Below are 12,853 nucleotides of genomic sequence, written 5' to 3'. Positions count from 1 at the left end.
ATTTATATGTATGTGGTGCTGAGAATCAAACCCAGTGCCTCACACATGCTAGGTAAGCACTCTACCACTGAGCCACAACCCTAGCCCCACCCTATGAGGTGTTTTTTTTTTCTTTCTTTCTTTCTTTCTCTTTTTGTGGTGCTGGGGATTGAACCCAGTGCTTTGTGCATGTGAGGCCAGCACTGTACCAACTGAGCTATATCCCCAGCTCCCCAGTGAGTCTTGATCAGCATTTCTTATTGCTGCTGCTGCTGTTTTGAATTAGAATTCTATATGGATGTCTCTTCTAGATAAAAACAGCTTCAGACAGATTTCCATTTAAATATAGGCTTGGTTATTTTAAATGTCTTTTATTTCATTCCTCTGTTGATATTCAGGCATGTCCCAAAGTCTAATTTCCTCCAACTGGGGACCCTTCTTCATGTTTTCTTCCATCCTCCCCAATGCCTTTACTGCCTTTTCTCTGTACCAATTATAATGCTTTCCATGTGTCCCCACTTTCTTCACAAATTCTTCACCTTTTCTGCCTTCACAGGCCATATTTCCTTTTTTCCTTAAGTAAAGGATGTTTATTTGTCCACAAACTACCCAACACTAGGCTTAATAATTTGGCCCACCATTATTGCCTGGAGACTGTTAATTGTCTAATGAAAACTACTCCTTTACAAGTTTCATGACATTGTACCACACCTTGTTCTGTTTTGTCATTTGGAAACCTGTAGCAGCTCCCTAGTATTGTTCAGGAACTTTGACACTTAGCTCATAGTTTGTCTTTGCAGATCACTGTGTGTCATCATCTTGGGCAGCCCACACATCTAACATTCTGACCTCTCAGTTCCTGATTCCATGGACCTTGGTCTTTTCCTCATGGTTATACCATGAGCCTAATTATTAGCTAACTGAGACTGCTCATTCTGAGATCTTTCCATTCTGGCATTATATCCTCATTCAAACTTCTTATTTAACTTAACTGAGACCACATATTTGTTAGTTTTTCCCCTCCTTTTCTTTAATTGGGTGCATTCTGGCCACATTCTCTTAGTAAATCCAGACCTTCTTTCGGTAAGTCACTCTTAACAGCCTTGTTTCCTATTTTGTCTTGTATCTGCTCAGAAAACCTCCTATTAAATCTATGGTCTGTCTTTGTCTCTTCCACATTTGAGATCTTCTGTGGTAGTGCAGAAAATTAGTCTTATTACAGATTTAAGGTTTTCAATTCACCTGGGCCCTCAGTATGTAGCTTGACTATACTTCTGATTTTGTCAGGTTAGCACTTTAATGACTTTGCTAGGTTTTGTTTCAAACCTTATTCCCCAATTTAGGCCAACTTCAAATATGCTTATAAATATGAATGACTCCTACCTGTTAGACAAAAAAAAAAAAAAAGTGATCAAATTTAAATGTTCAGTTTTGTTTCTCTTTGTGTCTCCAACCTGCAAACCCATCTGCAGTAATTTTCATTTGTAGGCCATCTTTTTCTTGCCTCATTAAGTATATTTGGCAGTGTTATTAGGGTACCCTTGTCCAAGCTATCCCAACTTCTCCAGAATCTTAATTTAACAATTCCATCTTGTTAACTTTGACTCTGTTTCCTTACCTTCGACTTAGAAATACATAGCTTAAATGTATACTTTTCCCCCTATATATTTCATACACATACATCTCTATCATACAAAATAAAAGCCTCATATAGCTTCACCTCTTCTACCTGTCTGGGGTGACCATAGAGCTTGGTTGTCAATAATGATAGTGTCCTCCTGTCTGTTTTACTTTCAAAACATAGTAGTTTAGATGGTAGTTACATCATCACACTATTGCTGTGCCTCCACCTTTCATGGGGAAACCTCTACTTGCTCTCTTAAGTTCTCAGTTTTTTTTAAAAAATGCATTGTTATATGACTACTCATTCGCCTCTTTCTCCACTGACACTTTTCTAACTACAGTACTGTTATGGCTTGGGTGTGAGGTGTCCCTCAGAAGCTTATATATGAGACAATGCAAGGTCTAGAGGAGAAATGATCGGGTTGTGAGAACCTAGCCCAATTAGTGAATTAATCACCTGATAGGATAAATTGACTGGTAATTGAAGGCAAGTAGGGTATGGCTGGAGGAGGTGGGGGTAGTGTTGGGGTATATATGTGTATTTGGCAATTAGAGAGCTCTCTCTCTTTGCTTCCTGATCATCATGTAAGCTGCTTCCCTCTGCCATATTCTTTTAGTCACAGCAGCAAAAAAGCTGATTAAAACAAGTATCCACACCACCAAATTGCTAAATTTTAAGGACACTTTCATTCTTTATGAATTTTGGCCTTTCTGCAACATTTGGTGCTGGGCATTTTTCTTCCTTTATCTTCTTTGGCTTTGGTTTTGAAATATTACTTTCCCATGAGTCTTTTTCTCTCTGATGGTCTGTCTTTACTGATCTTTCTTGGCTTCTTTGCTTCTCTTCTTTAAAATTACTGAAATGTTCCCAACTTCTAGTTTATTTATTCTTCACTTTTGTTTTTTAATGAATATGCTCTCTCTTTAATTATAGTTTGTTTAGTGGTACTACTATCTCTAATATCTTTAATATTCTACCGTATGATTGTAATCTCCTATTCCTTATCCTACCCCACTATACACTCTCTGCTTTTTTTTTTTCCTTTTAGCACTTTGACCATTCTATCTTCATTGTCTTCAAATCTGCTCGCCTCATACTATCACTGCCTTTCCTAAGTAGCTACGATTCTGCTGTCCATTATTTCAGCTGCATTCTTGGAGTCTTTTGCTCCATCTTCATGGCCCTCTTTTCCTTTTGTCCCATTTGCCTGTCAAAAGATTTTACCTTGTCTCAATAATTTCCTCGACATAATATGAAAATACAGTTTTCTAAAAACAGCTCACTGTGATGCTAATCACTGTGGTCTATGGACGAGTCTCTGGTTTAGCTTGCATTTCTAGAGTAAGGCTTCATCAGTTTGTAACACAAGCATTTGCTAAGGATTAGACAGGAGAAAACTAAAATTGAATTTTCTGTCAATAATTTGAGATGAAGATGTTTTATATTGCCAGTTATAGTTAGTTTCACATGAATTAATAGAGTTAAGGAAATGAAGGAACCCAGTCAAGAATTGTGCCTGAGGAGTTGACCATTTAGCCTGATGTACCCAAATACAAATAGCTTCAGTTTCATTTTACATTGGTTCTTCCATTTCTTTCCAGTTCTCCTGTAAGCAGTGCATTCAATTAACCAGCTAGTTTCTCCTCCATTCCACTCATTGTTTTTTTCTCTTCTTTCTTTCCTACCTCACCCACCCTATTAATCTTTTAAATTGTGATATATTATGCATTAATAAAAGTGCTTAAAATGAACTTGATATGATTTTTACTAATAGAGAATGTCAGGTGAACATCTGTGTAAGTAATGTCTAGTCAAAATATAGCACATATGAAGCCTACACAGTGGTGCATGCCTGTAATCCCAGTGACTTGGGAGGCTGATGCAGGAGGATTGTAAGTTCAAAGCCAGCCTCAGCAATTTAGCAAGTCTCTGAGCAACTTATCAAGACCCTGACTCAAAATAAAAAAGGGCTGGGATGTGGCTCAGTTTTTCAGTGCCCCTGGATTCAATTCCTGGTACCAAAAATAAACAAACAAAAAACATATTCATTGTTCCCACTCCACCTGGCACTCCCCTGGCCCACGCTTTTTTTTTTTTTTTTTTTTTTTTTTAATTTTAAAACTAGGTATGCATCCCAGGATAAAACTTTTGCCTTTTTTTAACCTTTATGTAAATGTAAGTGGGAATGTACAGTAGCTATTTGTGTATATGTCATTGTCTAATTTATTTTGCTTATGATCTGTTTCTGTTTTTATCTATGTCTGATGATGTTCATTCTTGTGTTTGTTGTATAACATTTAATAATCTGAGCGTACCACAATATATTTACCCATTCTGCTACTGGAGAACATTTTGATTCTTTCTAGTTTTAGCTGTTAAGAACAGTGCTTCTATGAACATTGTTCTATTACATTGAACTTCGCTGAGCGGAATTGCTCAGGTCAGCTTTATTTTTAGTTGATTTTTGTCCATTTAACACCAACACACACACACACGCATGCACATGCACACAGTTTTTAGAAGAGATTATGCCAGTTTTGATTCATACTAGCAGTATAGAAGAATTTTTGTAACACTTGTCACTTTTTTAAAACTCGTCTTAAACTGAAAATGTTTTGTTTTCACTTTTCTGTATTGAAGTAAAAAAACTACTTTAAAATATGGGTTTAGTCTTTTTATGTCATCTAAGTCCATGCCGTGAACTCATCCTATATTTTTATCTATGTTGAATGCACTGTTTATTGACTCCTTTTATATTCATGTAGGATGACTATATTTTGTAAGTACTTAATGATAGTTACAACTTTTATTTTAAAATAAAATAATTTTGTTTTTGCTTTATTTTTTTATCTAAAATGTTATAGCTTGACCCTAAAGTAAATAATGATATTTTATATAAAGATATGTGTTCCTCAGTAATAATATAATTTCTGGCCCTATTGTATAACTTTTATTTATACAAATGTATGTGGTATATTTATTAAAGTGAGTCTGATCTTTATTTTTCTTTCAAGTTGGCCTTTGCCAGAGTTTGATCCAAGTCAAATTCGACTGATTGTATATCAAGACTGTGAAAGGCGAGGGAGAAATGTCTTATTTGATTCCAGTGTTAAGAGAAAAAATGAGGACACATCAGTATCGGTGAGTATCATTATTGATGTGTTTGAAATTTAATGTTGAGCATTTTAATAATTTGAGAAAGAATGAGTAGAATTTCTGTTTGTAAGTACAAAATATCTTGTCAGTATAGAAAATGTTTAAAGTTCAGAGTTCTGATTTGAGGTTTTTTTAAATAAGAAAATACTTGTATTATTTGTCATCAATCTAGTTAGAAACTATTTTAGTTTGACCTTTATGAATCTATATGATTATATGACATTTTCATTCTGATGAGAGGAAAAAACATTTGTTTATGTAAATAACTAAGTGTCTACAAGATTTCAGACCTGGAATTTTATAGGCTCTGCCCTCTTGGTCTCTCACCTTATCTGGGGAGGTAGACATTGAACAAATAAATGTATAAACAATTCTAAATTGTGATTAAGTACTATGAAAGAAACTTGTAGAATGCTTATGAGTTGCTAAATTGAATTGAGTGTTGGGCTCTTAAGGAAGATCCTACCATGAACCTTTCTTAGTTTTCTTCCATGGGGAGGCTAATCCCCAAAGGGTTCCGGTCTCATGATTTAATTATCTTCCCTTGAGAAGATGTGTTAGGAGTCCTTATCCCCTAATACCATCCAATTGGGGATTAAGATTTTAACGTGAATTTTAGGGATACACAAGCATTTAGTCCATAACTATGTCCTCCTCCTCTCTTTTTGTCTCTGCCCTTTGTCTCTCTTGGTGTCTTTTGATACCTCTGTTTTTGTGTCAGGCTATCTTCATTGTTTTTGGTCTCCTCTCATCTTAGACTCTCCTTTCTATCTGTTGGTCTATCCTTGGTGTGTCTTAGTTTCCTCTCTTAATAGTATCTGTCTCTTAGCTCTGTTCTAATATTATCCACTTATTATTTAACAATGAAAATTTCCTCTAAGCCTACTCTAAAACTTTTAATGTAATTGGTACCTAGAAATCAAACTACCTTAAATACCAACAGTCTGGTTTTTTATGCTATCTTCTTAGATAAAATTTACCCTCCTTCAGGATTCCTTTCTGAGGGGCTGTGGCTGTCGTTCAGTGTTAGAGTGCTTGTCTGGCATGAATGAGGCACTGGGTTCGATCCTCAGCACTACATAAGAATGAACAAATAAAAAATAAAGGCATTCTGTCCATCTATAACTACCAAAAAAAATTCCTTTCTGATTTCCCTTAGGTATATTTCTTCTCATTCAGAATTCTCATTACAATTTGTTCATAGTCATATACTATGGCTGTCTTTGTATATTATTAGATTATGAAAAAAATCTTGAAATTAAAAAATTGGCCTATTATTTACCTATGTTTTCTAAATTGCATGCTACCTCACATGTGGTAAGTAGGCAGAGCATATTTCAATCAATTATAAATTTTATTCAGAAGTTTTTTTCAAAATCTTCTAATTAATTTTTTGAAAATTCCACATATTGCTTTTGTACAGTACAGAATACACTGAAATACCCATTTGCAACCAATTGCAAGCCAGTTGATTTTTTGGGCGGGGGGGATGCTGCTTTTTCTTTTCTTTTTTTTAAATTTTTTAAATTCTAATTTGTTATGTATGATCACAGAACACATTACAATTCATATTATACATATAGAGCACAATTTTTCTTATCTCTGGTTGTACACAGAATCACACTATTCGTGTCTTCATACATATATTTAGGGTAATGATGTCAATCTCATTCCATCATCTTTCCTACCCCCATGCCCTCTCCCTTCCCCACCCACCCCTTTGCTCAATCTAGAATTTGTCCAATCCTCCCATGCTCCCTACCATCAACCCCATTATGAATCAGAATCCTTATATCAGAGAAAACATTTGGCATTTGTTTTTTTGAGATTGACTAATTTAACTAAGCATTATATTCTCCACCTTCATTCATTTACCTGCGAATCCCAGGATTTTATTCTCTCTTAATGCTGAGTAATATTCCATTGTGTATAAACCACATTTTTGTTATCCATTCATCTACTGAAGGGCATCTAGGTTGGTTCCACAGTTTATTTTGAATTGCGCTGCTATAAACATTGATGTGGCTGTGTCCCTGTAGTAGTTTTTAAGTCCTTTGACTATAGACCAAGGAGTGTGATAGCTGGGTCAAATGGTGGTTCCATTCCCAGTTTTCCATGGAATTCTCCATACAGCTTTCCATGTTGGCTTCACTAATTTTCAGTCCCATTAGCAGTGTATTAGTGTGCCTTTTCCCCCACATCTTCACCAACACTTATTGTTGTTTGTGTTCTTAATAGCTGCCATTCTGACTGGAGTGTGATAAGTAATTTTGATTTGCATTTCTCTATTTGCTAGAGATGTTGAACATTTTTTCGTATATTTGTTGATATATTGCATATCATCTTCTAAGAAGTGTCTGTTCAGTTCCTTGGCGCATTTATTGATTAGGGTGTTAGGTTTTTTGGTGCTTAGACTTTTTGAGTTCTCTGTATACCCTAGAGATTAGTGCTCTATCTGATGATGTGTGTGTGGTAAAAATTTGCTCCCAAAATGTAGGCTTTCGATTCCCCTTACTGATTGTTTTTTTGTTTTGTTTTGTTTTTTTGTTTTTTGCTCAGAAGAAGCTTTTGAGTTTGAATCCACTCCATTTATTGATTCTTGATTTTAATTCTTGGTCTATAGGAGTCTTATTAAAGAAGTTGGGGCCTAATCCTAAGTGATGAAAATTTGGGTCTACTTTTTCTTCTAATAGGTGCAGAGTCTCTGGTTTAATTCCTTAGGTCCTTGATCCACTTTGAGTTGAATTTTGTGCATGGTGAGAGATAGGAATTTAATCTCATTTTGTTGGGTATGGATTTCCAGTTTTCCCAGCACCATTTGTTGAAGAGGCTATCTTTTCTCTGAAGTTTGTTTTTGGTGCCTAATATAAGATAACTGTAATTTTGTGGGTTAGTCTCTGTGTCCTGTATTCTGTACCATTGGTCTATCAGTCTATTTTGGTGCCAATACCATGCTGTTTTTGTTACTATTGCTTTATAGTATAGTTTAAGGTCTGGTATATTGATGCCACCTACTTCACTCTTCTTGCTAAGGATTGCTTTAGCTATTCTGAGTCTCTTTATTTTTCCAGATGAGTTTCATGACATATTTTTCTATTTCTATGAGGCATGTCATTGGAATTTTGATTGGAATTGCATTAAATCTGTACGTGCTTTTGGTAGTACGGTCATTTTGACAATATTAATTCTGCCTATCCAAGAACAAGTTAGATCTTTCCTTCTTCTAAGGTCTTCTTTAATTTCTTTCTTTAGTTTTCTGCAGTTTTTGTTGTAGAGGTCTTTCACCTATTTTGTTGATTTTCATATACACACACACACATATATATATATATATATATATATATATATATATATATATATACAGACTATTGTAAATGGGATGGTTCTCCTTGTTTCCCTTTCAGGGGCTTTGTCACTGATATACAGAAATGCCTTTGATTTATGGGTGTTGATTTAACATCCTGCTACTTTGCTGAATTCATTTATTATTTATAGAAGTTTTCTGGTGGAATTTTTTGTGTCTTCTAGGTATAGAATCATATCACTGGCAAATAACATTAATTTGAGTTCTTTTCCTATTTCATATCCCTTAATTTCTTTCATTTGTCTAATTGCTCTGGCCAGTGTTTCAAGAACTATGTTAAATAGAAGTGGTAAAAGAGAGCATCCCTGTCTTGCATAGATAGCTTTTATGATGTTGAGATACATTCCTGTTATCCCTAGTTTTTCTAGCGTTTTAAACATGAAGGGGTGCTGTATTTTGTCAAATGTTTTTTCTGAATCTATTGAGATAATCATATGATTCTTATCTTTTAAATCTATTGATGTGATGAATTACATTTATTGATTTCTGTATGTTGAATGAACCTTGCATCCCTGGGATGAATCCCACTTGATTGTGGTGCACTATCTTTTGGATATGTTTTTGTATTTGATTTGCCAGAATTTCATTGAGAATTTTTGCACCTATAGTCATTAGAGATATTGGTCTAGAGTTTTCTTTTTTTTGATGTGTGTTTGCCTGGTTTTGGGATCAGGGTGATAATTGGCCTCATAGAATAAGTTTGGAAGTGCTCTTTCTTTTTCTATTTCACAAAATAATTTGAGGAATATTGGTATTAGTTCTTTGTTAAAGGTCTTGTAGAACTTATCTGTATATCCATCCGGTCCTGGGCTATTCTTGGCTGGTAACCTTCTGATGGCATCTTCTGTTTCATCACTTGAATGTTTAAATTGTTTATATCATCCTGATTCAATTTGGGAAAATAATGTGATTAGAAATTTTTCAATGCCTTCGATGTTTTCTATTTTATTGGAGTACAAGTTTTCAAAATAATTTCAAATTATCTTCTGTATTTCTGTAGTGTTATGATATTTTCTTTTTCATCACATATGTTAATAATTTGAATTTTCTTTCTCCTTCTCATTAGCATGGCTAAGGGTTTGTCATTTTTATGTATTTTTTCAAAGAACCAACTTTTTGTTTTGTCAGTTTTGTCAATTGTTTCTTTTGTTTCAATTTCTTTGATTTCACCTCTGTTTTTAATTATTTCCTATCTTCTATTTTTGGTGTTGGTTTGTTCTTTTTCTAGGGCTTTGAAATGTAATATTAGGTCATTTATTTGAAGTATAATGTCAGGCATGGTGGTTCATGCCTTTCACCCCAGCAACTCTGAAGGCTGAAGCAGGAGGATCACATTTTCAAATCCAGCCTCAGCAAAAGTGAAACATTGTTAAGCAACTCAGTGAGACCCTGTTTCTCAAAATACAAAATAGGGCTGGGGATGTGGCTCAGTGGTTGAGTGTTCCTGAGTTCAATCCCTGGTACCCCCCCCCAAAAAAAAAATTAAAAAAAATAAATGGAGTATAACTTCTTACCAGAGTAGTTGTACCAATTTGCAGTCCCATCAGCAATGTATGAGTATATCTTTTCCCCCATATCCTCACCAACGTTTATTGTTGCTTATATTCTTGGTGATTGTCATTCTGACTGGAGTGAGATGGAATCTCAGTGTAGTTTTTTGTTTTAATTTTTTTTAGATGTTGATAGACCTTTATTTTATTCATTTATTTATATGTGGTACTGAGAATCGAGCTAGGCAACTGCTCTACCACTGAGCCACAACCCCAGCCCAGCGTAGTGGTTTTTTTTTTGTTGTTGTTTTTAAAAATATTTTTTGAGTTGTCAATTGATCTTATTACTTACTTACTTAATTAATTAACTAGCATGCAGAGCTGAGAATCAAACCCACTGCCTCACACACTAGGCAAGCACCCTGTCACTGAGCCACAACCCCCACCCCAATTTTTTTGGGGGGAGGGTGGTACTGGGGGATTGAACTTGGTGCACTCGACCACCTACTTAAAGTGAACGTTTATTTTTTAAAAGTACCTTCCCATATTTGGAAAAATTATCATGATAATTTCTTTAAACAGTGATATATATAGCCAAATTAATCCAATTGAATTTTATCACATTACTGTTCTTATTTTAGACATTGTTTTGTGTCAGCAATAATGCAGTGCTAATTCATGAGCTCCTAGTAAATTTTGTGCTCATTCACGTGTTCAACTATCACTGATTATATGTAAGGATATAGTTTTGTATGTCAGTAAATTCCTGGAAAGGTGAATACAGATTGTAAGGGTTGAGAATTTTATATACTTCTAAGCATTATTCCTTGATTTACTTTTAGTCAGCCTTTTATAACTGTGACTAAAATACCTTGAAAGAACAACTTTGAGGAGTTTATTTTGACTGATGGTTTCAGAGGTTTAGACCATGATAGACCAACCCCCTTGCTCTAGACCCAAGGTAAGACAAGACATCATGACTGAAGAGCATGGTAAAGGAGCGTTGCTCTGCTCATGGAGGTCAGGAAATAGAGGGAGAAGGGGGAGGAATCACAAGGAAGACAAACCCTTTCAGGACACTTTACCAGTCACACCCCATCTGCCTATAGTAACTACCTGGTCAGTCTATTCAAACTAGGTTGGACTTATTAGATTATAGCTTTCACAAGCCAATCATTTCTCCTCTGAACATTTCTGCATTAACACAGGAGCTTTTGGGGGATACCTCATATCCAAACCATAATGTCCACAGTCAACAAAAATTAAGGGGGTTGAGGAGTACAGTACAATAGATATTTTAAGGGAGATCACATTTATGTAACTTTTATTATTGTGTATTATTATTTTATTATTGGTTATTATTTTTAATCTCTTACTGTACCTGATTTATAAATAAAACTTTATCATAAGTATGTGTGCATAGGACTTACTAGTATCTGACTTCAGGCATCCATTGGGGGCTGATGGAACATATCCTTCTTGGGTAAGGCAGGTACTATATGTCAAAATGTATAGTTGAGTCTTAATTATGACATCAGATTTGGGACAAGATTTGATTAGGTAATTGAATTCAAAGTTAATGTAGTATTAGTAAAGTGAATATAAATAGCTTACAATTAGAAGATACAAAGAAAGGAAGACCTCCATTGAAAACAAATTAAAATGGCAAAGTAGTTATGCATAAACTTAACCAAAACTTTTAAAGAGTCTTTGTAGAAACATAAAAAGTTACTTGAACAAATGGCAAAGGAAAATATATTCTTATGTGATACCAGCATCATAAAATTGTCCATTTTCTTCAGCTTGCTTTGTAAAAGAACATCATTCCTCCCCCAAATGCTAACCTTTTTATTGGCGGGGGGGGGGGGCGTGGGTAGTGTCTGCAACTAGATAGATAGTAGACTATAACATTCAACTGGGAAAAAAATTAGCAGCAAATAGTTGGAAAGCTGAAAATGAAGGGCATTGGGGATGAACCACTAATTTGCAATTATACTGTAAAAGTTCAATAATTAAAAGTGTATTATTGCCCAGTGGCTTGGGAGGCTGAGACAGGAGAATGGCGGGTTCAAAGCCAAACTTAGCAACAGTGAGGCACTAAGCAATTCAATTAGACCCTGTCTCTAAATAAAAAAAAAAATGCAAAATAGGGCTAGGGATGTGGCTCAGTGTTTGAGTGTCCCTGAGTTCAATCCCCACTACCCCACCCACCCACCCAAATTATTATTGGTGTGTAGACAACGATACCAATGGGATAAAATAGTGAATCAGAAGTAAGTCTAAATGCCTGAAGGAATTTAGTATGTGTTAAAGGCATCATTTAATAAATGGTATTGGGGGCTTGGGTTGTGGCTCAGTGGTGGAGCACTCGCCTGGCATGTGCGAGGCCCTGGGTTCGATCCTCAGCACCACATAAAAATAAGTAAATAAATAAAGGCTAAATAAATAAATAAATTAAATAAAAATAAATGGTGTTGGGATAATTGGATAGCCATTGAAAGAATGATGAATTTGGGATCATATTCCACTGTGTACATTGGGATAAGACTAAGTGTATCAAACATTTAAATGCACAATATAAATGTAAAAAAAAGGAACCCTTTTACATTACAAAAGAAAATATGAGTGAATTTCTAAATATCTGTGGAATCGAAAATATCTTTGTAGCTATGACTTAAAATCCAGAATCCACAAAGTAGAAGAGCTAAAAGCTAAAAGACATGGCAACCTGGGAAACACTTTTGTAATTAAAAAAAAATTAAGTTGTAGATGGACATAATACCTTTATTTTATTTATTTATTTTTATGTAGTGCTGAGGACCAAACTTAGTGCCTCACACACGCAAGGCAAGTGCTCTTCCACTGAGCCACAGCTGTAGCTTCTACTTTTGTAGTTTGTAACTCCCAAGTGTTGCACTTCCACCAACAATATTATTAATAGATGAATGGTTGAATAAATTGTGGTATATTTATACAATCTAATACTGTGCAGCTATATCAAAAGAGAGTGAAGAAGATATCTAAAGATAGAAAAATTCTCCAGTGTATTAGTGAAAAACAAAGCAAGGGACACAATTGAATTTTTCTGTAAAAGAGGAAGAAAAGTAATATTATTCCTATATTTATAATAACAAACAGTGGAAGGACAAGAAAACCAATAAAAATTATTTTACCTATTAATGTGTAGACTGAGAGTAGTTGAATAAGGATGGTACCTAGACTTCTTTGTCTATACCTTGT

General features: G+C 34.9%; 1 protein-coding gene across 2 annotated transcripts in view; it reads left to right on the top strand.

Moving 5' to 3' along the window:
- Fnip1 (folliculin interacting protein 1) overlaps positions 1-12,853 on the top strand; it is a 97,604-nt gene that overhangs the window by 36,060 nt on the left and 48,691 nt on the right. For both annotated transcript variants that reach the window (XM_076856443.2, XM_076856442.2), the window contains exon 2: positions 4,618-4,744. In XM_076856443.2, coding sequence (XP_076712558.1) covers positions 4,618-4,744 — 127 coding nt within the window. The remainder of the gene's footprint in view (positions 1-4,617; positions 4,745-12,853) is intronic.

Source organism: Callospermophilus lateralis, chromosome 5 (assembly GCF_048772815.1).
Source record: "Callospermophilus lateralis isolate mCalLat2 chromosome 5, mCalLat2.hap1, whole genome shotgun sequence".
In the NCBI taxonomy this organism is placed as follows: Eukaryota; Metazoa; Chordata; class Mammalia; order Rodentia; family Sciuridae; genus Callospermophilus; species Callospermophilus lateralis.
This window is presented reverse-complemented; position numbering and strand designations above follow the sequence as displayed.